Source organism: Varanus komodoensis, unplaced genomic scaffold (genome assembly GCF_004798865.1).
Source record: "Varanus komodoensis strain SLA01 unplaced genomic scaffold, ASM479886v1 scaffold15, whole genome shotgun sequence".
Classification (NCBI taxonomy): domain Eukaryota; kingdom Metazoa; phylum Chordata; class Lepidosauria; order Squamata; family Varanidae; genus Varanus; species Varanus komodoensis.
This window is the reverse complement of record NW_025335440.1, coordinates 28606371-28633181: the sequence shown is the minus strand read 5'-3', so window position 1 is coordinate 28633181 and position 26811 is coordinate 28606371. Positions and strand designations below refer to the sequence as shown.

The window sequence follows — 26811 nt, the reverse complement described above, 5'->3', positions numbered from 1 at the left end:
CTTAGCCAATCACAGCAAAGCAAGGTGAATGGGTCGATCGATTTCATTGGGTGGACTGGGGGCGGAGAAGCAGAAACATTAATTCTAGTGCGAACATGATTTTCAGTAGTTGCGAGTCTGGGTAGTTTTAAGCTTCTAGCCCTACAGGCTGTCGATAGGCCCGGGCCGCGGCCGCCATGTGGCGGGTGGGTGGCCCTGGCATCGCCGCGGTGAGCGTTTCCTTGAGCGGCGCGCGCGACTGCTTCCTGCACCTGCCGGCTGGATTGGCTTCCAGCCTCCGTCTGCAGCAGGTACAGGAGCGTAGGGGAGGGTGGCTTAATCTGTTGCCTGGGTAGAGGATCATGGGAACTCGCCCGAGCTCTTGCTCTTTTCTTTTTCCGCAAGCTGAACCCCTGCCCAGTGTCACCCGTGATGGTGAAGCTCTCCTGTTCTTTCCTAGTTGCAGATCTCTTATTCTTTCGCAATACGTGTTCACTCGCATTTCTGCTTTCCTCTCATCGTGTCTTTGTTGGCGACGTTCAGGTGCCCACTCTCCCCTCATGGCAGCCTCCTTCATCACAACTTTCGCATCTTGTTACTATGGCAACACAGAGAGGGCTTGGAATTCTTTTTTATAGCATCTTGATACTCTGGTTTCAGACTGCTGGATACAGTAGAGAATGGGAACTCTTTGCGTGTGCCTTTACTAGCTGTGTAGAATAGGGGTGGGAAACCTGTCACCCTGCAAATATCTTTGGATTACCATTCATGCAGCCCTGACCATTGGCCATGCTGTCCGGATTTAGAGTCCAATGACTTGGAGGACTACATATTTCTCGCTCCTGGTATAGAGGATGGAATTATGTTACATACAAGGTTGCTGTTTTGCTGTTGCTTTTCATCACTGCAGAACTTGAAGTGAAAACCTAAAATTCCTTTGTAGATTCCTACAGCTAGAAAAGGGCCAGACACTTTAAATCTGACATAACATACTCCTCTGTCTGCCTCTCTTTCTAATGCCAACTGAATCACCTTCCTTTCTAGCTCATAGCGGTAATGCAACCTGCCATGCCTTTTTGAGACCTGAAGTTCTGATCTGTGGTCATGCTAATGGCATGAAATCTTAGTTCAGTGAGATGATCTTCCTTTGCAAATATACTTAACATAAACATCTGAAATACACACATTAATAGAGGATGTCAGTACTTTGAGTTTTAACTTCCTCCATTAACTTCCTCCTTTCCTGTTTGTTATGTTTTGTGCAATCAGCAGTACCCAAATTTCTTTAGTAGAATAACTGTGTATCACAATGTTGATCAAGCGAAAAGTTCTATTTACCAAATAGTCTCCTGTCCTCTGCCGCTTTTGCTTCCTCTTGTCACACACATTCCTGCCTTACATCCTCTACTGCATTATCTCACAGGACTCAATTTCCAGTATTCCTTTTCTTGTTTATTTGAACATCAGATACATTTCTGCAGAGAAGTAGCCTTGCTTCACAGGTTTTACTCTTGTCATTAACATCCACCTCCTGTGGTGGCTGTGCATATAGTGTTAGGTCCTGCACATGCTTTGGTGGTTTGATAGTATACTAGCATTCTTGTTGGGCTGCCTCATCTTAAATATACACACATACTGTTATTAAATTAGACTAGGCTGAAAAGCATTTTCAAATATCTTATTCTAGATGGTGAAAATAAGATTGGGGTGAAATGGAAGATTTTTGTCCTAGTTGTTAGTATTAGTTAGTAACTAGTAATAGTTAGTAACTATTAGTTGTTAGTTGCATGATCTTCATTGAATGTGGAACTATGCTGCTGGAATTGTTCCATTTATTCCTGAGGGAGAATCTAATTCATGTAGGCATTCCTTTGTACACATGGATATTTCCCCTCCATTGAAGCAGATAGGGAAGCCCATCCATAGAAAAGATCTGCACAATATGCACAGGTTTTAGAGTAAAATTCTATACAAGGTTAATAACCTGTAAAGAAATACCCTGTATAAGGGTGCATCATATAAGCTCTCTCTTTGCTGAATAAAGCTTGATGGTATATATGTGTATTTACATATTCTTAGCCAGAAAAAATGTGCATGATGCATGCTGATACACTGTTTAACTATGGTTAGTCTTCTTTGAACTTAACAGGATCAAGCTGTGAAAGCTTCCTGGGACAATTCTCCTGTATTCTTGGGCTGGACAGAAATCCGACATTGTCATCAGTATGGTATAAACATTGTTGAAATAAGCAGACAACTAGCAGAGAAACTTGGCATCAAGAATGGACAGCAGGTTTGCAATGCAAGCTCTTGTTTGTATACACAGACTAGGATATGAAATTATTGAAATCTAGTTCATAGTTATTGGTCTTCATCTGGTTGTTTGTTGCATATTGTTAGTTTGTTTATAGTAAAGCATTTCTATGAAAACAAAAGTTTATTTTTTCATGCATGAACTGAACCGGAATTCAGGGTAATACTGTACTTAAGAAAACAATATTTTAAAAGGAAGAAATTAGTCTCTTTCTATACATAGGACCAACTCAGAAAGAAAGCATTATGTTGAATAACAAGCTGGGTTAGAATAATTTGTACATGATTCATTGAATTGATTAATGTATGAGCAAACAAAGATTCAGACCACCAGAGATTTTTCTTAACTGTTTAGTATCTGATAGTGTTCTGAACAGAATTATAAACCTGAAAAATGTCTTCTGGATTGTTCAGGGAGAACAAGGAAGGCACACTAATGAAAAAATGGTTCAAAATTATAATGCCAACACAAGGGAGGCATGCAAATGCCTTGGTTCATTTTCACTGCCAGCACTCCTTTACATCTTCTTTTCATTTTCTCAGCTAGATCATACTGTCTGCTTTATTTTGCTTATGTAAATATCAAGAATATTTTTTTCAACAAGGTTTATTATCTGCCAGATATTCCTTGAGCCATGTTCCCAAGTCTTATCCTGTCAGCAAGTAGAAGTGGAACCCCTCTCAGCAGATGATTGGGAGATACTGGTAATAAAATATTCAAATTGTTTAATTTTTTTAGTCATTTTAAAACATTCTGATGTCTTATTCCCGTTGTTTTTCCTTTTACAACCAAATGTTCACTGTACATAATTTTTTCTATTCTTTCCTTACGGTTCAAATCCAGTTTTGTGTATAAACTTCATCATGGAATACAGACAAGGTGTAATATAAAATGTTTTTAATGTTTCATTAACATTATTGTAGGAGCTGCATGCTTTCTCACTTGAAAGCCATCTTCTAGATCAAATTCGAATAGTGTTTCCTGAAGCTATTTTCCCAGTGTGGGTTGAACAACACACATGTATTTATATTAAAATTGGTAAGTGTCATTCATTTTTTCTACACCATTAGATGGATACTAGTAAAGTGGCATATATATTAATATGTTCCCCTTTATTTCAGTTACCTTAAAACCAGCTGCTCTTTATGGGAGACTTGAAGCTGGGACCAAACTTTGCATACGCCCTAAAATGCATCAGCATGAAGAAAGTTCCACCATGCTGCCTTCTGCAAAGAATCACTTGTTACAGGATAATATGTCTAAAACTCAGTTAGATTCAAGAGAAACAATGAAAGAATTATGTGCCAAAGAAACCGATTTAAATATGGGAGTCCCAGACCATAACTCAGGCACAAAAGTGTCATTAAGTGCAAATGTCTTGCCAAACATATGGAACATAATTGGTAACATTTTCTTTTATCCTTCTGACAAGAAACAGGGAGCCTCTTGTGATACTGGTGAACTGAATACAATCAAAGACAGCTTGTTGAACTTGATTCACATGGATTCTATTTTCAGAGTATGTCAGACTCCACCCCCTAGTGTGCAAAGTACATTAGCATCATGTACATTACAGAAATACAGTACCATTCATGTTTTTCCGTGGAATCTAGACTTTCCAGCGTTAGAAGCCAGCATTAAGGTTTCTTATGGGAAGATTAATAAACTGCTCTCTCCAAGAGAACAGCATCAGGAGTCAAGGCAGAATCTAATGTCCAAAAAAGAAAAGCAGATGATAAGTGTAGAAGACCAAAAGCAATCCAGCAGCAATAGAAGTCAAGAATCCAGTGAGAAGACTGTTGTGCAGATAATATGGAATGGATTTGAAGATTTAAAGAATAGCATATTGTGCAATAATCCTGTGGAGAAACTACATGTTGGAAGAGTTTGGGTTAGTCCAATTTCAGATGCTTGCAGGATAATCGTTACATTTGTGTCTTGAAAATGTTTAAGTCAAGTGAACTTGATGCTTTTCTTTCTCTGGATCTGTTTCCCATCTCTTCTTTCACCCTGTATCTGGGTTCTGATCATTCTCTTTCCTACTTCTGGTTGGTTGGTTCATTCTCTGTGTGTCTTTGCTGGAAGAGACATAGATTAGTGAAGTTAACTGACAAATAGCTTACTGTTTGCAAAATGGAGACTTAGTGGCACCACATCCATTGTGCCAGCTATTTTATGCTTGCTGTCATGGCAGTTTTGCAAAATTAGCAACTGTGTCTACAAACGCAGATGGGTGTTCCCTGTCCCATCAATTTCAGATATTTAATTAGGAAACTGTGTGCCTGGCCACACAGTGATAGGCTACAGTCTCTAAGCTCACAACCGTTGTCTCACAACACAATCCTATTCATGTTTAGACATGAATCCTACTGCTGCCAGCACATCCTAGCCAGTCATGCTGGCTGGGGAATCCTTGGAATTGTAGGCCTTTTTTCTGTCTCCAGGCACGTATAGGCTCATACCCTTGAAATAGTTCATTGACATCAGTAGGAACTATTTCCCTTTAGAATGAATAGCTGTGAACCATTTATACTTTTAAAAACAACATTTAATTAACTAACTCCTTGTATTTATTTGAATTACTTCTGCCCTCTTCTAACTGAAGTTCTTGAGATGTCTTAAAATATATTTAAAATAAAGTAGGTAATCAGGCTATTACAAGCCACCACTGGGTGAAGAGTCTTCACTCAGGCCACTAGTAATGTTTTGTGCAACTCCTAGTAGCAAATAAGATTTAAGGGTTTTATTGGTGCCCTAAAAGAAGTTGAGAAAGACAGTCCTGGCCAGCTGGAGGGGTGCTGTTCAGGTCTATATTTTCTGAGAGCATCAGAAAACTGTTAACATTTCAAATTGGATTCTTCACATTCATTTGGAAAAACAAACAGATTACTCTTAAATTTCCTAAACATGAGATAGAGGACTGGCACAGATACCTCAGTGGAATGTGAAGGGTTCTTTGAATATTCTTAAGCACATATTCTTTGGTGTTACTGTTCTTCATTAATTGCATTTCAGATACCAGAAGAGTTGAGAAAAAGACTACATATAGAAGTACATGCAGCTGTGAGAATCGTATCAGTGAATTCAGACCCTAAAGTTCCAACATCTATTCAACTGCATCCTGAAAGAACTTTAGTGAGCTTATGTCTTTTGCTTATGATTTGTCAAGAAGTTTCCAGTGTCTTGTAGGCTGTTATGGTTGGGGAGCATCATATTCCATGATGCTTTTTAAAACACAATTCATTCCAAAAGCATTCTTAAAGCTGCAAGGCTCTATCCAATGTTAGTTCTGTTTAGAGGAGACCCATTGAAATAGATAGGATGTAAGTTAGGCTAATTCCCCCTTCCTTCCCGCCTTCCTGCAGCAGCCTAATGTGATGATAAGAGAATGTCACTGAGTTGATTGGTTGCTGTGCTGGGTGAAGAGGAGGGAGGGCCAATTAGCAGCACACATGCCAGACTGGAGACATTAGTGAATCATAGCTGTGAAAGGTAGATTTGAGAAAAGTTCCTGGTAAAGTAGGAAGTGACATGAAGCAGATTGATAGAGGTCTAAATGGTTCGTACTTATTGCCACTACCTGCAAATGAGAGGATGAATAATACTCCTGGTGAATTAAAATGGATATTGTGTATATAAGGACTTGAGTTCTATTTTTTTTTAAAAAAATGGCTACTACAAGCAATTGAGAGGGAAGTCATGTTTTAGAAAATGCTGAGACTACAGGAAACCCTCAGATAATAAACTGTTCCAGTACTTAATATTTCTGTCCAGTGGACATCCAAATGAACAAATGTTTATTATGTAAAATTATTTATATTACAGAGCTCCAGCAAACTAACAATCCTCTTTATATCTTCTTTTCAGAATAATGAGATCAGTGAAGATGACATTAAAAACACGTTTAATTTGTGGTTAGAGGACTACAGCAAGCTTCCTTTGATAATAGCAGACAGAAGCTATATACAATTACCGCTTAAAGATGGTAAGCAAAATTGTATCTTTAGTTGTAATACTCTGTTATGAGGCTTCACCTTTAAAAAAATTGCTAATGATAAAGGATAGTTAAGTATGATTACCCTTCGGTCAATTAAATATTAATATGTTGCCTTTAAGGGGGATGCCCCTTAATCAATGCAATCAATGTGCAATCAGTGGAAATGTCCATAAGCCTCCATATTCAGGGGTTTACAGGCATTCCATGCAGGGTGGGAGTAGCATGGGAGCAACTTCCCCTTCACCTTCCACCTTACAATCAACTGGACTGTCAGTTTGACCATCTAACAGAGGCATATCAGATGAGGAGGGAAGGAGGCCGCAGGACCATCAGGATACATCATAATCTGACAAATGCAGTTTCCTGCCCTCTTTGCCCTTCTTAAGGGTCACTCTCATAGCCCTGGAGACACCTCCAGCATGGTTAATTCTGTACCAGCTGTGAAGTGAGGGGAGGATCCCCAGCATCTGAACAACACTATGGCTCTAAAAAAGCCATCTAGAGGCCATGGGAATGCTCTCTAAATCAATATGCCTGTTACCAAGCACCTAAGTGTGATGCATTCTTGGAGACAGTTTATAGTATTTAGCTAGTTATATGGAGACACACTATTTAGCTAGTTATATGGAGACACACTGCAGCTATAGGTAGTGCAGCTTCCACCCAGTTTCATCCTAGGCAGCTTTAGGAAAAGAACACAGGAGAACTTGTAAAGACTAAAGAAAGAGTTCTTTCAGCAGCAAGCTGTGAAATCTCTGATCAATGTCAATTTTATGCATGTTTGGACAGAAAAAAAGTCCCTACAGCTCTTACTGTACCCCAGCCAGTTATCCTGTATAACATGTATAAGGTTGCATCTTTAAAAGCATTTAAAGTGTAACTATCCCACTGAGAATTTAAAGTTTAAATAGCTTTCAGTTTTAGAAATGAAGTGTGTTTTGTGTGCATAAGTGCTATTGCATTGAAGCTTGCTTCTGAGATATGAATGGGATTGAGCTATGCCTTGTATGCTTGGTTGAAGAATGTCCAAGTTCTCCAGAATTACATTTGTGAATATATGCCTGCATGCACACACATGAAGTTGTGGTCTTCAGTATACCCAAGATACAGCTCTTTGGGCCAAAACATTTGTGCACCCCTGTTGTAGACGGAAAAGAATTTCTTTTGTTTTTATATTAATACATTGGATGCAAAATAACCATCAGTAAATAAAGAACCTTACCCTCACTTCTGTCCATAAATTTGGTTATTTCCAGTTAATCAATTAAAATGTGATTTGTTTTATCCCAAAAATGATTTTATATACCCAATAACACTTTTTGAAACATCTGGATTTTATTAATAAAAATACAGAAAAGTCTTAAAATATGCAATGTTCTCATTTTATATCACAAGCAAAATTATTATGTATCCATTGTGTTTTAAAAGGCATGGAGGACTTTGTTCTCAGTGTAGTCACTTCTGACACTGAAGAGGAAAAAGCAAAAAATGCTTTCATCTTGAGCCCTGGATTGCTGCGGAAGGCAAATATACAAGTAAATATCAGTTATTTCAGGTATCCAAACATTATCATCAAATAAATAGTGACATTTCCTTTATTTCACTATAGTTGTTAGTTGTTTTTGTTGCTTGTAAGAAAAGCATAAAGCACTGGGGAAATTTTCTAATAATCATCTGTGCATAACAATATTTAGTGTCTTAATATTTTAGAATCTTAGAGGAGTTCTGAAGTGACTGCTTTTCAAAACAGGCTTATAGCACATTTATTTATAAAGTGTGCTTATTTTCTAGTTTTTGGTATTCTATATTTTTAGAAATATATTTCTAAAATTTCTATATTTTTAGAAAAGTGAAAATCATGCAGTATTTAAATGTAATGTTGTGGTTTATTTGTCTGTCTTACTGTTTTGGGCTGCAATCCTGTACTTACCTGGGAGTAAATCCAACTGCATTCAGGATTTCTCTTTGAGTAGGCATGTATAGAACTGTACAAACCCCTTACACACACTTGAGATACAAGTTTCCTCCCTGTGATTTCTAATAATTTGATCCTAGTCTTATTTTACCAGTATATCTGGTAAATGGTCAGTATTTCTGCCCACTTCCCCAGTACTTTCCAATAGTGCAATCTTATACTTGTCTGTTTCAAAGTTTCATTGATTTTAATAGAAGTTGATATTAAGTGGTATAGGATTGCATCCTAAAAGGCATCTTTTTATTACTTTTTCTTCTTCTAAATAGAACTTCTTTTCTTTTGTGCAGGTTCTGTTACAACCGATGAACTTAGCCAGTGGTGGTGGTGGTACACAGTCTTCTTTTAACCAACATCTTCCATGGTTAAGCATGAACTGTTTAGGGTGAGATATTTTGGTAGCATTATATAATTGCAAGAAACAATTAACTGTAAAAAGCTGCGAAAAATTAATTAAACATTTAAAAACCATGCAGTATAAATATAGTTACCATTTTAACTTTGAGGAATGTTGTTCCTAAAGAGAACACTAGACGTTATAAGACTTGGAGTTGTGCTCTGTCATGATATAGTAACATGCTTAATCTTACTTGTGTGAGTCAGAAATTGGGCAAGTGGCAAGCACTGGTAAGTTAGAAGAGTTTCTATACAATAACATGCACAAATACTAGATTGGCATATCAGTGCCTTCTATTATAGGTTGTGCTAGTCAGATTGATTTATCTGAACTTTTCTTACATACAAGGAGCCCACCTACATATCAAGGGTAAGCATGGTTGGATACCCACTGAAGGGCCACATCCCATCAGAAACCTATAGACAAGACTTTTCACTGTTACAAATTGATTTTTTGTTCTGGCCCAGACAATGGTAGTGGTGAGGAGGAGCCAAAGATGCCATTATCTAGTCCTCTGCTTGTCAAGCATGCAAGTGGCAGCCATGATGAGAGCGAGTAGAAGGATCAGTGACAGCTGGGGATAATGGCAAAAGTAGACTCAGTGAAAGAGGGGCTCTACTGAGGGTGCCTTGCCCAAGGGCTCTCAGAAACCTGGAGGTAGAACTGCAAAGACCTGAAGTGCAGCATATATGGAGAATGTCTGAATGAGACTCTTTCTGTATATTTACAGTTGCTGCAACTATGGGCATTAAAGTATCATAACAGAATAGGGCTCATAAGTTTCATTTCCATAAACAAGTCACTTCAGGGCATTTCAGGATAGAAAGTATTTTGCTACAGTTTTGTAGCAAATTGTAGCTACAAAATTGTAGTTCTCAATTTTGCTACAATTTCCTTTGCAGAGGTGTAGATAAAGAAGGATTATCTTGTTTCAAACACATATCACACAGCCTCTTGGGACAACCACTGTCTCAAAAGCTAGCTTCTGTATCTGCAGGACTGCGTAGTGGAGGAATCCTGATTACTGGAGGAAAGGTACATTTTGACTTTGTTTCTTTGCTTTAGCACCTAAGACATATCGATTAGTATCCTTCATCCAATTTATATGTCAGACAATCATGAATTTGTCTCTAATTGACTCCTTCAAATAATGTAAATAAGATCTGATATTACCATATATATATTTGTATCTACCTATCTATATAAAATATATGTAATTCTATATTGTATGTATTATTGAGATTAATGCAGTGTAGTTGTTAAGAGTGGGTCTGGGACTCAGGCAATCTGGGTTCTAGTCCCTGCTCAGCCATGGAGTTAGGAGACTTTGGGCTGGTCACAGACTCTCAGCCCAAACTACCTCACAGAGTTGTTGTTGTGGGGATAAGACTGAGAGCAGGAGGAAGAGAATGATGTAAGCTGCTTTGAGTTAAAAAGAAAAAGGTGGAATATAAATCTAATAAGTAAATAATGTCTTATGCAGTACAGTGTTTATACTTCTAATGTATAGATTTGCCTTACATCCTCATAGATATGCTAATTTCTTGTTTTTTTGTATGATGGCCCTTCTATATGACAAGTAATTCCAAGAGAGTCCTCTGTTGAAGGCATAATCAACTTGCTCCTGGGATTTTAGTTCCTTGTAGTTTTAATTCCTTTCACAGGAGATAGTGCATCTCTGTTTCCTTAGGGAAAATCTATAGCAACAAACTAGAATAGTATTCTTTAATTCTGGATATAATTTTAGAATGTTTTAGTCCTGATTTATTTTACAGGGAAGTGGCAAATCAACTTTAGCAAAGGCTATCTGCAAAGAAGCATTTGATAAATTGGATGCTCATGTACAAGTAGTTGACTGTAAAGCATTAAGAGGTATGAGTACAGCTGTGTCCTTTCTGTAGCTCTTTTGGTATGTGAAATTGTTTATTATAGTGTTTTTGCTTATCTTAGCAGCTGTTAAGATTTGGATTTTAATGAGAGAATGTATTGACCAATGCCATATAGTAAGCCACATAAACTATACAGAAGTTAAAACTTGGATCGCAAGTGCCTCTGGTTTAATCACACTCCCCCACTGGTTTAATATTCATATTTTAGACCAGAGTTGGACAACCTATTGCTTTTGGCCTAATTTCATGTGGCCCTTGTCTTAGTTCCCAAAGCCTTCTGCAGGCAATCTGTTTAGACTTCTATGAATTATCTATTACTTCTCCAGCATCCTGGTCAGTGGAGAGAAATATAGGAAGGAAATAGAAGGCGGGATGGGAGGAATAGAGAAAGAATTGGAACTGACCATATCCACTGCTGGCATGTCCCCCTCGAGTTATTCTCTCTGGAATATAGCCGTCAGCAAATAGAAAGTTTTCCAGACCTGTCTTACATTGCCTTAAGGAGATCTGTAATAAGGGATAATAAAGATCTGCTATAAGCAAACTGTGTCATCGTATAAAATAAAAATCAGCATTGATCCATAAACTTGCAGAATCAGAGTTTACTGTAGAAGCTACCATGTTTTCTTTCTATTTCTTGCTACTCTGCATTTGTGTTTCAGGAAAAAGATTAGAAAACATTCAGAAAAGGATTGAAGAAGCTTTTCTGGAGGCAGGATGGAGACAGCCATCTGTTGTTCTTTTAGATGATCTTGATCACATAATTGGAGTTCCCCTTGCTCCAGAGCATGAGAAGAGCCCTGAAGCAGTCCAAAGCAGCCATCTTGCTTATGGTAATAGCTTGCTACTTAATTGTACAAGAAGATTCTATTTCTGGTAACTGTAACAAAAATTGATGCAATGTAATTTTAGGTATAATACCTAGTAGTTAAACTGCTTTATTTTCTGGTTCTAGTTTTGAAAAATTTGATAAAAGAAGTTATTGCCATGCAAAGTTTGATTGCACTCATTGCCACAAGCCTATCTGAACAGTCACTGCATTCTTCTATTGTGTCTGCTCAAGGAATTCATATATTTCAATGTTTTCAACATATCCAGGTTCCAAATCAGGTAAAAACTATAAACTATAATTTAATCAGATTATGTTCCATTAGAAATTATTTAAAATCTTGGGATCTAATTTCAAGAGTTGTTGTAAAGTTGTAAAATGTGTAATGTTGAATACCCAAATCTGTATTTTATCTTACAAGGTTAGCCCCTTGTCATTATTTTGAAATGTGGTCTAGCTTTTTCTTAGTATTTCTCAATTCTTTGTTGTTGGCCTGCAGATCAAGTTGCTTTTTGTGTTTTTGTGTTTTTTCAGGGACAAAGGTGTGAAATACTTCATTCCATAATCCAAAATAAACTTGACTCCAGCATAGAGAAGTTCTGTTATCTTGATCTCCACCTAATTGCAAAGGAAACGGAAGGATTTGTGGCTAGGGATTTGACAATGTTAGTTGATCGTGCAATACACTCATGTATTTCTAGCAAGGGAACATGTCAAAAAGAAGGTATGTACTATAAGCAACTTACGCACAACATTTCTTTTACGGGGTACAGAACCTCAGGCCTGTGAGGCCAAATTGAGCCATCTGGGGTTCTGCAGGTGGCCATGCCCTTTTACTCACAGCCTCCAGTTGGGTAGTTTGCACAAAAGACAGAAAAAGTAGCAATCTTCTCTACATTGTAAATGGTTCAATTGTCTGTCCCAAGGCTTAGTTCCTTGTAACAATATTTCTAAGGTTGACTAGGCTGGTATATTTGGTATTTCTAGTGTACCCCTTTTGCCTTTATATCTCCTAATATTTAATATTGAAAAGTTATGTGTAAAACAAAAAGAAGAAAAAGATGGGCATCTTTTTATAATCTGAAACCATGAATTAATTAAGAGGCTGGATTAAATAGAAAGCACAATAGTACTCCTAGGATTAAATAATCGTGTATTGCTGATAACCACAATTAACTGGACTTATTATCTTATCACATTGCTGCATAAAGAGGTTTCCTACTACACCATTATGTGCATGAAAGCAAGCTAGTTTCTCTGTTGTTGACTGAGAGTGATCCCTTTCTTTCATGCCCTCCTCATTCTTCCTTTGTTCTTTTCTTTTTTGACCCATAACAATGCCAGTATCAGAAGAGAGTGGAATATCAAGTGCTTTGATCCTAGAGCAGATGGTTATATTGGAGGTTGGAAGGCAAAAGAACAAATGCAGGCAGATAAGCTGGTGCTGAGCTAGCTGAAGGCCTTCAGTCTAGAACACTGAGGGAGGCCTGAATGGTTTCAGCCAGCAATGAGTTATTCAGACTTGTTGAATGACCAGTCTGAAGAACTTTTATACTTGCTGATGGCAAGTAGGATTATGGGTTGAAATTTGCCATAGTACCATCCAGCAACTGTGGTAACAAAGGTGGCAGGGAACTGCTCCAAGAACACTTTTCAGCCAAGTGCATAGTTCACAGATGTCATATAATGCCCATCTGTTATGTTCAGCTATGAATAAGGAGCTGGGGCAACTGTTTGAGTTTTTCAGCTTGTACTTCCTGGTACTTCTGGTTTAATGATCTGTCTTTTATGACTGCAACTTGGATGCAGTTAAGATGGGTTCATTGGTCCTGTCAACATTTTATTGTTAGTGCAACTCACAGGAGCAATGCCTTCTATTCCTCACCATCAGACTAATACAGTGTTGGGTCCCTTCACAGGAAGAACATACTGGATGTGGCCCTCACTTTGCTGTGCAATGAATCTTACAAATATGGCTGCTTTTTGCCTTGTATATGTATCATGGGATGAAGCCATTAGACTTAGCCTTGACCTTTATTAGGCTAACAGATTTAATTTATGGCATATTTAGAAATAATGTTGCTTAATATTCCAGTGCAAAAATCATAAAGTGAATGTTTTTGTCCATTTTAACAGATTTGATTCTGTCAACATCAGACTTCCAAAAAGCTTTACAAGGTTTCACCCCAACTTCTTTGAGAAACATTAGCCTTCATAAACCTCAGGACTTTGGCTGGGATAGGATTGGTGGCCTTAAGGAGATACAGCAAGTACTTAAAGATACAATCCAATTACCTGCAAAGGTACTTCTTGTTTCTTTGTCTAAAAACAATTAATTTTCTTAATGCTGTGTTTGCCATATAATCATATGAACATAGATATTTGATGGGCAGCAATTCTGGCTTGAAGAATAACCACTTTATTAAAATGGGCAAATACATATGTATGCTACAATCTTCTCATTCAGCCATACTTGAAGCAGAAGGATCTTGAAGCAGAAGGAAAGTGCAACAGCATTAAAAGTGCACCTGTGTGGATTGAACAAACATGAGAAAGATGCAGCAACAGAATAGTATTGAGATGGATGGGTTTGCAAGGAAGTATGAGTTGTTAATCTAAGATCATCAAGAGTCTATGCACAGGGTGGAAGGGGGATCATGTTCATCCTCTCTAAATCTAGATTACCTTGCATTGAGGCATAATGAAAATAAGTCTTTCTGTATACCCAATGCACATAATCTTTAATCTCCAATAGAATGAACTAAGCATTTTAGATAATAGACTGTGCACGTAGATCTTATTTCTTGTTGCATGCGGTTTGCTAGTGTGAGGCTTGGCAGGTGCATCTGGGACATGGGAGAGTAAATACTATGTGGCTTGAAGCAGATGTGAAGAGGACAGGAGAAATGAAACACTGTACATTTTGTATATATAAATAATAGGATATATGATTCTTTGGTAATTATTGGACTATATCATAAAGCACATAGCCAAACAGGATAAACTGAAGCCTGTAAATGCAGAATGTTACCCATTACCGAATGATGTTACAATGTTTAGAAAATTATTTGTTTGCATATTATTATTATTATTATTATTATTATTATTAGAACATTTCTATGCCGCCCCTTGCCGAAGCCTCGGGGCGGCTTACAACACAATAAGATACAATACAATACAAAATAACAATATAAAATTAAAATTAATAATATAAAATAAAAAAATAAACGATATAAAAGAAGTTATAAAAGAAAAGTTAGAAAAGAAAAGAAGAAAAGAAAAGAAAAGGAATATGCATGTTATATCTCAAAATAAGCAAGCCTTAAGCTATTTTACAGGTTTTTGTGAAAGGAGGAGGAAAAATGAGGGATTGGTTGTACTTTATATATGGAAAAATGCCAGAACTGATATTGTGGAACATACTACATTCATCATGCATTAATATTAATATTGCTAATAATGGGGTCAGCAAAACAGTATTCAAGTGGTTATCATCATACAATGTCTGATGTCTTTGTATACTTTCAGTATCCAGAGTTATTTGCAAACCTGCCCATACGACAGAGAACAGGAATATTACTATATGGGGCTCCAGGAACAGGAAAAACTTTATTAGCAGGTGTAGTTGCTCGAGAGAGTAGAATGAACTTTATCAGCATCAAGGTAACCAATCGAACTGTTTCTGAATTCCAGTAAATACTAAGATGCACCTGAAATTATTGAGATGTTTTAATTGGGCCAGGATTCAGTAAGAAGATGGACTGCATATATATAGTTTTGCTTTCAGAAGCACTCATGCAAGATACCTACATTGCTTTTTAAAATCTAAATGAGTTTGTTGTAAGCCAAGTAATAATGTCCACAATTTTACATTATGAATTTACATAGTGCTTTCCGCAGCCATAGGAAGTTGCTAAAATATCTTAACTGTCATTTAAAAGGATGCATCTATTTGTGCCTTCAGCTGATAGAAGGCTCTGTGATACATAAGAAAGGCATGATTTCCACTAATGTTTTCTGCTCCCATTGGGTGGGAGCAACATGGGAAGTGGTGTGGAGGTTGCAGAAGAAAACAGAACTGTGCAAAGAAATCAGCTGCTGCTCCCTGTGCCCTCACAGGATTCTCCACTGATCAAAGGGCTGTGGAGGGGGAGGGATACAGTCAGATACAACCCTTCGTTTTTACCTGGTACAGAGACTGGAAAAATGTATATCCAGCTTTTGTCAGTGAATCTCTTGGGCAGGGTAGATTCAGTTTCATCTTATTGCATAATGTCTTTCAGTTACTTGATTTTCATAATGTTCCTTTACTTATGTGCCTGTTTTTATTCATTCACTCAATAATGATCAATTACATAATTTCTGTAGAACGTGTGTATTACTGGAGAGTTGCGTAATACAATCTTTTTTGTTGTTGTTGTTAGACTACCTAGAGCCATTGCATATTTTACTTCCCTCCCAACTTTGGAAGAAGAGGTATCCTTGGTTATGTTTAAAATGGCTAGTTATTACAGTAGCTCAAATTGTGTCTCATTATGATATGCCCTCCCTTCGGTCTTGATTTCTTACATTTTTAAAGGTGTAAGGTGCAATCCTATACATATTTGGACAGAAAAAAAAACTGACAACTCTTAGCATGCCCCAGCCAACTGGGAGTTTTTCTGTTTAAATGGGCATAGGATTGCATCCCAAGTGGTTTGGTTTGTTGACAGTACTTTCATATTTGTGTTTTACAGGGACCAGAACTGCTCAGCAAATACATTGGAGCAAGTGAACAAGCAGTTCGAGATCTATTTAACAAGTAGGATCCCAATTTGCTAATAGATTCTCTCTTCATGTTTGGTGTTAAAAATAGTTACTGGAAGTACTAGAGAGCAGTGTGAAGAAACAGGGCTAGTTGGAGTGAGTGGGAAAATAGCAAGGCTTACTAATATCACATGCCCAGTCTTGGCAGGCTCAATCCATTCCTTCAGTCTTTATTATGTTGTATTGCAGAGCACAGGCAGCCAAGCCTTGCATACTTTTCTTTGATGAATTTGATTCTCTTGCTCCTCGGCGAGGTCACGATAACACTGGTGTAACTGACCGAGTTGTTAATCAGCTGCTGACTCAGTTAGATGGCGTAGAAGGCTTAGAAGGTAATGATTTCGTTGTTATTTCTGCCTCTTCCTGTAAAATGTTTAGCAGACATGTGTTATTAACAGATACTCTTACTTTTTCCAAGGAGTTTATGTACTAGCAGCCACTAGTCGCCCTGATTTGATTGACCCTGCCCTTTTGAGGCCTGGTCGCCTGGATAAGTGTCTGTATTGTCCACCTCCTGATCAGGTAAAGAAACAAAGCACTGCACCAACTATGAAAAGGAAAAAAAGAACCCTAACTGAATGGGAACTAACTAATTTCTGTATGAATTCAGTTGAGTTGTATCCTATTGATGACTGAGATTGCATAAGAATAAAATCATCATGATCTGTAGATCATATCCAGTTTCAAAATATGAAAGAAAAATCAGATTGGAACAGAATTAATTTTAACTGAGATAATAGCATGACAACCCTTATATGCTTACCCGGCCTTTAAGATCAATGCAGGGGGCCCTCTTGCATTAGCCATCCCTTGGGGAGGTGATAGGAGTGGCTGCTAGGGGGCGGCCCTTTTCTGCTGCTTCCCACAATTCAAATGCTCTCTCTAAGGAGATTCACTTGGCGCCTTCTTTAAACTCTTTTTGGCACCAGACAAAGACCTACCTCTTTAAAAGACATTTTAATATTGATTAGTCGCTACCTAACCCTCCACTTGTATTGTTTTTAATGTACTTTTATCTGGTTTTAGATAAATTTATGCCATTGTTTTATTGTTTTATAAAGTATTTTAATTATCTGTTGTTAGCTGCCTAGAGAAACCACGGCAAATTAGGCAGTTAAATAAATTAAAATTCTGTACCAAGAAAATTATGCTATTATGCTAATATTATGCTTCTGACTAATGTCTTTGTGTGAATTGTTGCCCTGTTAGTTCATCTAGTTGTTTTAGTTTGAACTAGATCAATTCTATGACTGTGTACAGAAGCAAAAAGTATAATCTAGCATTGAATAAAAGTGAACCAACAAAGGTTGGTTGCCACTCTCTGGCCTTCCTCCTACTTCATACTGAAGAATTTCTTGGTTTAAAGGGGGTGCAATGACCACAATATCCACTGTACCCACACATGTGGGTTCAAAATATGTAAACTCCCTACTCGATCATCTTTAAAAAATCCTAGTCAAAATTAATATGACTTTTTAAATTAATCTGCTTAATTGTAAAGATATGCTTTTTAATTTATTCAGTTAGTAAATAACAATTTGCTACCTGAATATATTGTAAAGCATATTTTTACATTTTTGTGATCTTATTACTGTCCTTTATTCTTCTTCCTCTTCCTCCTCTTCTTCCAAAAGTAACTTTTCTGTATTAATTGAGGTAACTGAATTCTTACCAGTACCAGTATGAGCATTACAATCTCCCATTAGTACACTGACTTCTGCATTAGGAAGCTCATTCTGCAGGTCTAGTAGATAATCAACCAAAGTAGTACAAAATAAGAAATGTGATAGGGAATTCTGAGGTGGATATACACATTAATTTGTAATTGCATCCCCCATATGAACAAGTAATTTTGATAATGGTGAGGACTTAATTGGACCTACTGAGAAAGAAGAGTTTACTATTTCACATTGTGTACCTAACTCTTAACCTTAATGTGTTTTTCTCTTTAAAAATATTATTTCTGGAGTTGTGTGATAATAGATTTGTTTGAGAAAATGAAGGCTTGTAACCTATCAAAGTGGATATTTATAATGTTTATAAACACCTCTAGAACTTGGATGGGATGGAAATTGAGCAAGTACAGGTTTTTTGGATGGTACTTTTGCAGAAGCTAAACACATACTGCAAAATTCACAAAGATGCAGAATGTAGTAGTTTCCTGATGATCTTATCAAACATGCTTAAAAACCAAGAAAAAATCAATTATGGGTAAGAAACAATCTTGAAAATGTGTGTGGAATTGCAAAAGACTATTCATCCCATTCAATAAAGATGATTTACTTTAGTGCTTCCACATGCTATTGTAACTTCACCACTGTCCTTTTTGCTAGATCACAAGGCAGATTCAGAACCAGAATGTTAATTTAATATTCTAAGGGCAAGAAATTAGTATTTTAGTAACAAAGGTACTTCTAATTGTCTTAGGCTTCCCGATTTGAAATTCTTAAAGCACTGAGTCATCATCTTCTTCTGGCACCTGATGTAGATTTACAGCATTTGGCAGCAAAAACTGAGCATTTCACAGGAGCAGACCTCAAAGCTTTACTATACAATGCCCAGTTAGAGGCAGTGCATGCTAATTTGGGTTCAACCTTGCCCCAGGTGAGTACATTTAATTTTGTTTGAAACAGAGGTTTTGCTATTTATACAATTTACCAAGGTTTCAAAGAATCTCAAAACTTTGGTAACCAGGATGCCTAAAATGCTCTATATTTGGATTAATTTGGAGGTTATATCATCTAGAAACAAAAAAAAAAAATTTTTTTTGCCATTGCTTTATTTAATAGTAAACAAGTTTCTGGAAGGTTTCTTCAATTTCTCTTTGTTTTGCTATAGTTAGAGCCTTGGATCCAAATATCTGTATTTATCATGCCCTAGAACTTGTCACTTTCCTTCTTGAATAGCTCTCATGTCACATCATAACTATGCATGGAAGTCCTCTCAGTTTCAAATTTTCACTCACACTTGTTTTCTTTGTCAGATAATGTTGGAGTGCAGTTTTCTATGAAAGATAAACTTTTTTTGGTCTAGGAAAAAAAAATTTGTGGGGGAAAAGGAAATATGTGCAACATAGCTTTTATTACTCTTTATAAATCTAAAGCTACTTTAGGAACATAAAATATATTTCATAAAACTTCAGTCTCTTATAAGATTATTTTTTTAAAAGAATTACACAGTAAACTTGTGGTTAATAGCTGAATAAATTATACTTTCAAATTTAATATATGAAACATTTAGTTTTAAAATTATTTACAAATAATCAACCATTCATATTCAAATGTATAATTGTAATGATAATACTTACTATATTTGCTGCAGCTACACATTAAGTTTATCTTATGTCAGCTTATTTTGTGAGCTGCCCCGAGGCTTCATTGCAATGGGGGCAGCATAAAAATGTTTTAAATAAATAAATAAATAAATAAATATTTTTATAGTCCTGTTTATTTACTAAAACAGCAATATGAGGCTTTTTAATAAAAAGTAGCAAATTTTTGTATATGTGTGTTTTCTTGTTGTTCAGTCAGTTTTAACACAACCCAATCCCATAGTGTTAAATTTTTTAAAAGTTAACATAGATAAGATTACCTGGATGGATTGGGAGGCCCTTGTCAATATATACATATAAGGAGACATTTAAAATTCCGCCATAAACTATTGAGGAATGATATTGAAAAGAATGAAGACATTTGAACATGCATCAAATTAGTCGGCATACTCTGTCATTCCTTCCACTCTGCATTGGATTGTTGTAAGTCTCTACAATCCATAGGAGACTGCACGCTTAACAGGTAAAACTGGAGCAACAGTAACAAAACTCATGATAATGAGAGAAAACACTAACATAAATCAAACATTTGCCAAAGTGTTAACTTCTTTGTCTGAAGGTGAGAAGAAAGGGATGCCATGGGGCTCCTTTTGGAGGGATTTTGCAGTCTTGGCAATGCTAATTTTTGTTAATTTTCTTTACTAGGATATAGGCTCTAGCTCAGACAGTGATCTCAGTCTATCATCAATGGTTTTCTTAAACCAAAGCAGTGGATCAGATGATTCTGCAGGAGATGGAGAAGGAGGCTTGGAACAATCTCTAGTCTCCCTTGAGATGTGTGAGTTGCTTCCTGAAGATCCAAGATCCAACATATATCGTCTTTACTTTGGCAGTTCCTATGAATCTGAACTTGGGAACGGAACTGTTTCAGAAATGGTAATTGGCTACTTTTCCTTAATTAATCTTCATGCAAGCAATTAAATCAAATTACACATATCTGTTAAGAATATTTTTCTACCCCAAACCAAATTCAAATGTATCTTGGAGTAGTAAAATGTTCCAGAAAACATCCCTCTGTGTGGGGTCAGAAGATGTGCACTGTTTCCCTGGATGTGTATTTGTATGAAATACAAAAAAAAAAAACCCTCCATGAAACATTTTTACCCCAATACATTCTACTAATGAGTTAAAACAGTGGCAAAGATCAGTAGACTGCTTCGGATATTTCTTTTGTCCCAAACACTTTGGTTTTCAAACATAAAATTCTGGACATGTGAACCTGCTGCTCTGACTCGATTTTGTTTGAAAAACTTTACTCCAAGATCTTCTGTGGGCTTGGACTGAAAAGTACCTCAAATAAAAGAGTTAGTTGAGGTTTTGTATCATATTCCTTTTTTCTAGTTACTTTTTGTTATGCAGGGAGAAAAACTGCAAATGGTAAGTGGCTGAAATTTAAGTACTTTGTTTATTACTATGCAGGTAGCAATCTCCTAGAAGGAAACATTGCACCTTGGGTAAGATTTTATCCCATCATTAGAAAAAGTTTGATATTGTAAAATGAGAGGAAAAATAAAATTTTTAAATGTAATATAAGAAATGTGTGCCATTGAAAGTCAGTGGCAGTATTATTTAATAAACACCCTTGAGTATGATAAATTTAGAACACTGAATGGCACTCTACTTTATCCTTCAATTAACTCCAATCCATTTTCTTGTTTATTACGGCCTTTGGAAGGGAATGAGGAACGGAAGTTACTGATGCTGGCTGCAAGATAGTGGGCTGGTTTGTGCAATTGAGCCATGGTGTGTGAGGGCAGGCATTCTGAATATTCAGTGCATATATTGAATTTATAAACCCTTGCATAAACCATGGTCCCTTGTTGGATTATGGGAAGTTTATTTAACTTTCACATAGCCCATGGTCCCTGACATAGCCCACATGACAACAGGATGTGGTTGTGCCTTGACTATGCAAATCCCGACCTGCATGCACCACAGCCCAGTATGGATTAAAACTACCCATGGAATGATCTGATTGTTCAAACCAAGTCACTTTGACTTCCTAGTTTGCTAAGTTATGGACAGACTTGAGAGAGAAGCTAATACAGCATGTGATTTAATTGGATAAAGTCAAGTAACACTTCATCCAAGCTTTATACTCTGTCTGATTTGTCCAAAAGTAGAGGGAGGTCTGTGTGTGTTTTGGGAAAGTATGGAGGAACAAAAAATGACATTTCTCTTTCTTTCCTGGTCTTTTCTGTTCTACAGAGATGATCAAGGTAGACCTCTGTAAATGTGAAGTGTTTTAAAGATGAAACACATTCATGTTTAAGCTTTTCATCGCACAAATAACTTAACCTGACTGATAAATCACTTTTTACTGTTTGCCTTCTTTAATCACATTTGATAATTATCCATTACTTTTGTTGAAATAGTAGCAACTGAAAGTATGAAATTGCTGTTTGCCTTGTATTATGATATTATATATTTTTTATTTCTTTCTACAGAGCTCTCAGTGCTTCTCAGGACCAAACTCCATGAATCATGATTTAACTAGCATATCTCTAAAGGATTTTGTATCCTCTCAACCTCCAGTGTTAAGAGCAGCATTACAGGAAGGTTACCAAGAACTTAATCAAGATCAGATAGAGCAACTCAGGGCTGAAATCAATGCTATCAAGGCCAACTACAGGAGCAGAAATGGAGTATGCAAGGCATTTATATTTACTGTTTATTGTATTTACACAATTGTTCTTTGGATTTTTTCTATAGTTGCAATAATAGTAAGTACTGCAATAATGCAGCAACAAAGGTTTGAGGTTTTAGAAGCAGCATAGCAGTAGGAATAAGTTCTCTACAGGTAAAATAAAAGTGCTCAGGTGGTCCTTGCTGGGACAACTCAGCTAGCACATCTACTTTAAGGTTGTGCTCTCAGAGCCATGATTTCACAGTTCTGTTCTGGCACTCGCTTCCCTATCTTCCCCAGCTGCTAAATTGTTTGCAGGCTAAGAACAAGAGAGTACTGAAATACTTGGTGTATAGTCTGAAATTATTGAAGCATATTTACAATTATTAACTATTCAAACACAATACTCAAAACAGTCATTTTCAGTTGTTAGTCATTCCTAGCCTTGATCTGACTGTTAACAGTCTCGCCGGTATAGTTTGGTAGAAAGCTTGGCCTTTCCCTAACTGTTATACAGGAGCTTCAGATGTGCTGGCATTCTGACTTACCTATTGTGCTCTGTGTATTTAATTGGCATTATTCTGAGCCCCTTGGCTCAAGAATCCATTTTATTTCTGAAAGAAGCAGCATGGGGAAACTGCCAAGAAACATCTTTGTTAAGACTCTGGCTCATCACAGGAGCCTTAGTATGTATGTGATACTTCTGTTGATAAAAGGAGTCATGCCTGCAACTATGGAATCATACAGATACTTAGAAGCTAGCACAGTATCAAAAACAAAAGCAGTGGTCCCTGGTGTCCATTGGGGCTGGTGGGGCAGCAGGCAGGTCAACTAATATTGGGCAGATCCATGGGGTCACAGTAAGCAGAGCCACAAACTGAGGCATGCAAGATAGAAGAATAAAATGCAAAATAATTGGCTTTTTCGGGGAAACAGTAGTCTGTAGTACCTAAGCATCTAAGATCCCCTCTCCCTTTTTAAAATTTGTGACTAAATACTGAGAAAATGTTGTAAACCTCCCTGAGAAGCTATTGGGTGGTATAGAAGTAAAATAAATATATAAATAAAATAAACTTAAGGGAAGTCAGTGCTAAGAGCATTTTTGTATTGGCAACCAACCCAGAAGCCCTTAGGATCTCATGCCTCTGAGTTCAAGTAATTTTAATTGCTCCTGCTTGCCTTCTAAATCTATCCACCCTTTGTCACTCTTACAGCCCATCGTTGTCACCAGCACCCACGCTTCCTTGGTTGTACAGTCTCCCAGTCCACTGCTCTGCTATTTCCGTAGTACCACCTCCTATTTATTTGGCAAATGTAGGGTTTTCCCAGTCTTTGTCTTTTTCTGACTCTCTGGCATATTTGAGTTAGTATACTGATTGATGTAGTTAAGAACATAAGAAAAGCCATGGTGGATCATACCCAAAGTCCATCTAGTCCAGCACTCTGTACACATGAGTTGGTTTCTAAATCTAAGCCTTACATGGCTTAGGACCACGATACTTATCAAGTGCCTATTCAAGGTGAGTAGGGTGGCAAGAAAGGGGAAGGTTGTCTCAGTGATTGCCTCCCTGTTTGTGAAATAACCTCCCTACTGCAACTTGGCTGACACCAAATTTTTCATCTTTTCCACACCAGGTTAAGATAGCCCTCTTTTCTGCGGCTTTTATTGACTCACTTGGCCACCCAGATGCTTGAGAGGGTTCACCAGTTTTTCAGAGTCACGCTCACTCATTCTTTTCTCTCGCATTCGTTATTCCTTGCTATTGTGTTTTTATTACCAGTTTTTAGCTGTTTAAAGCTATTTATTTTTTTCTGATTTTATGATATTTCTGTTTTACCTTTATTATCTCTCTTTATGGAATGTGTAAACCGCCAAGAGAGCTTTGGCTGTGGGGGGGGGGGTATAGAAATGCAATCAATCAATATAAATAAATGACTGTTACTGCAAACCATGGTTTGGCTGGATCTCTGAACTTGAACCATTATCAGTATCAGGGCAAATTACTTTTGTTTTATCATACAGTCTGTTTATTCATAAAATACAGTATTTTTCCTTAATGTGATTGTTTTTCAGGAAGGGGTCACTCCCAGCCCATCCATAGTAAGCAAGAGAACACTAAGTATTACTCAGATTCACCTAATGACTGCACTTGAAACCACAAAGCCATCTATTAATCAGGATGAATGGAAGAAATTTGCTGAACTGTAAGTATAAGTCTTGTAAAAGCAAGCTACAAGGTCTTAGTAATAATCTGCCTTGTGAGGCACACCAACTGTGCACAAATCTATGTGATTGGGAGGTTGCCAGTCAGGTGATAGAAGGAAGGCTCGGGGAGGGAGGTACCAGCGGAAACCTCATGTTACCACAGGATAGGTGGCCTGCATTCTTCTTATTCTTTCACCTGCAAGCCCAGTAAGAAGTCCCAAATGGGAAGTAATAATCTTGGGATTATCAGAAACACATGTTCAACCAGATCCAAATTGAAAGATGATGTTAATTCAAGCATGTAATGAAACGGAAAGAAAAAGAGAACAGCACTTGTAAATAGATAAATAACAACAAAATACATAGCTTGCAAACACTTTGACCTAAAATACTCACTGTACAGTGGAACCTGGAGTGTTCCAATATGCAGAGCTTCTTTGGGTGGTCAAAAGAAGAGGTGACTGGGGGATCAGAATGACAGACAAAAATCCATATTCCATTTTTAATTAGGAGAGAACAGGCTCGTATGACCCTCCTACAGATTTTGCCAAAGGACTCACACATAAGGAGGAAGATAATCCTCTCACATTTTGGGCTAGGAGTTGGGCTAGAAAGTGTTAATTAAAAGGGAGATGACTTTAGTTTTCATTGGCAAACCTGATACATCAAAAACCTTCCTGTTTGGAAGCCCAGGGAAATATTTGCGGTATTCCAGGTGGTCTCTGGACACCAGCATCCAGGTCAAAGGATGATGATGATGATTTAATTTCTATACTGCCCTGCCCCATAAGCCAAAGCTCTTTGGATGGTTTATATACAACAATCCATAAAAACCAGACAATAAAAGAGCAATAAAACAGAATCAGAAAAAAATTTAAAACAGCTAAAAACAGACAATAGCAAAGTACAACTCTGCAAAACACCTGGGATAGGTAACTTCCTGCAGGCCCCTCAGGGTCTTTAACGGCCTCAGAAGAGAGCCTTCTTAACCTGGTGCTGAAAAGAGGATAAATTCAGCATCAGCCTGGTCAGTGGGGAAGTTGTTCCATAGATGGAGAGCCACTACAGAGAAAGCCCTCCCCCTTGTCGCTACCTTCCATGCTTCCCTTGGAGTTGGCACTCAGAGGAAGGTCCCAGAGGTTGAGCAGATATTTATAACTTGAAAGAATTAGTACACTGATGTACAGTTCCCTGCCACAGTATTTATTAATTTTTAAATATTGTCCATGAACATTTTGGAAAAGTAGTCATTAACATCATGGATGTGTTTATTATGGATTACTGTTTATTATGGATTTAAAAATTCTAATTCATTTGGGATTTTAATTCCAATTCATTTTTAGTTGTACATTGCTATCCACACTGAATGGAGTAGCAGTTATGGCAGGGTGTTGAAGAATATCCATTTTAATTAAAAGATTACTGCTATTTCAGAATTGTATGCCATGCAAACCAGTTAGGGCACAGTCCATTTAGGATGCTTTTAACTCACTGAGAGCCAGTGGTGTACTGGTGCAGAGTGCTGGACTGGGACTCTACAGATCTGCGTTTTAGCTCCCAGTCAGCCATGACACTCACTGGTGACCTTGGGCCATTCACAAGGTTGTTGTGATAATAAAATAGAGGAGAACCTTGTAAATGGCCTTGGGCTCCAAAGAAAGGTGGGGTAGAAATGTAACGTAATAATGCTATTATAATCTTATGGACGGCAGGAGGAATGCAGTGATGAAGGCTGCCCCTGCTCTCTTCTACCTTGCAAAGCACTTTGGAGGGGGAGTGCAGGAGGCTGTGGCACTGCAGTGTACTTATCTCTTCTTCTCTCCATCCCTTCCACCAAAAGGTCTTCTCTAAAATCGCTCTTATGACCTTGGAGAAGCGGTCAGCATGGTTCTTTTTGTCCTGGCAGGGAGGAAGGAGGAGGAGGATATGGTTACAGAGCCGCAGCTACATGGGTGGAATGATTTTCTGACTATGTAGCTGAGAATGTAAAAAAACAGATGACCATCTAAGCACTGACTAGCAGCAATAGGATTGCATTATAAGCCTCTAAGGCACAGTAGCATTTGTTTTTATTTCTGATGTGTTTTTTGAATATTTCTCCTACAAAGTACATTCTATGGTCTTAATGTGCTTCTATTCTTTTTCTCTTTTCTTTTTTAGGTATGATAATTTTCAAAATCCAAAGAGAAAAGGATCCAGTGGACTAGCTTTCAAACCAGGACAAAAAGTAACATTGGCTTAACTTCTGTGAATATGGAAGTGATTATAATCACTAAGTAGTTTTCACTGCAAAGTGTTTACTTTGCTAAATTATATCAATATATATAATATACACATGTGAATATATTGATGCTAGGATAATAAATGATTGATTTCTTTGAAATAACTTGTTGCAAAATTATTTTACATAATTGCAGTTTTCAAATTATGTCTTCCTGAAAACCTATATTAAAATGTTTGAGGTA

At 37.2% G+C, this 26811-nt stretch overlaps 1 protein-coding gene across 4 annotated transcripts; it reads left to right on the top strand.

Moving 5' to 3' along the window:
* The first annotated feature begins 77 nt into the window (after positions 1 to 77).
* PEX1 (peroxisomal biogenesis factor 1) lies at positions 78 to 26811 on the top strand. 4 transcript variants are annotated; one of them, XM_044424972.1, is made up of 24 exons: positions 78 to 290; positions 2129 to 2272; positions 2914 to 2997; positions 3217 to 3331; positions 3415 to 4184; positions 5309 to 5428; positions 6161 to 6278; positions 7719 to 7825; positions 8553 to 8647; positions 9562 to 9694; positions 10435 to 10531; positions 11211 to 11381; positions 11504 to 11658; positions 11912 to 12101; positions 13514 to 13680; positions 14906 to 15040; positions 16114 to 16178; positions 16373 to 16515; positions 16602 to 16705; positions 18611 to 18787; positions 20160 to 20390; positions 21962 to 22030; positions 24215 to 24345; positions 26507 to 26811. In XM_044424972.1, exons 1-24 carry the CDS (start codon positions 177 to 179, stop codon positions 26586 to 26588), a joined length of 3717 nt encoding a protein of 1238 aa, XP_044280907.1. In that variant the 5' UTR covers positions 78 to 176; the 3' UTR covers positions 26589 to 26811. The 4 variants fall into 4 exon arrangements, with proteins under 4 accessions (XP_044280907.1, XP_044280906.1, XP_044280909.1 ...); XM_044424971.1 differs by having other exon boundaries at positions 21962 to 22159; XM_044424974.1 differs by lacking the exons at positions 24215 to 24345; positions 26507 to 26811 and adding an exon at positions 20934 to 20968 and having other exon boundaries at positions 21962 to 22055.

What these genes read in the sequence shown, in the direction of transcription:
- PEX1 (XM_044424971.1), top strand. Translation starts at nt 177, where the DNA reads ATGTGGCGGGTGGGTGGCCCTGGCATCGCCGCGGTGAGCGTTTCCTTG. An exon ending in GTTCGAGATCTATTTAACAA is followed by an intron (nt 16,179 to 16,372) that starts GTAGGATCCCAA and finishes GTTGTATTGCAG; the next exon opens with AGCACAGGCAGCCAAGCCTT. An exon ending in TGGCGTAGAAGGCTTAGAAG is followed by an intron (nt 16,516 to 16,601) that starts GTAATGATTTCG and finishes ACTTTTTCCAAG; the next exon opens with GAGTTTATGTACTAGCAGCC.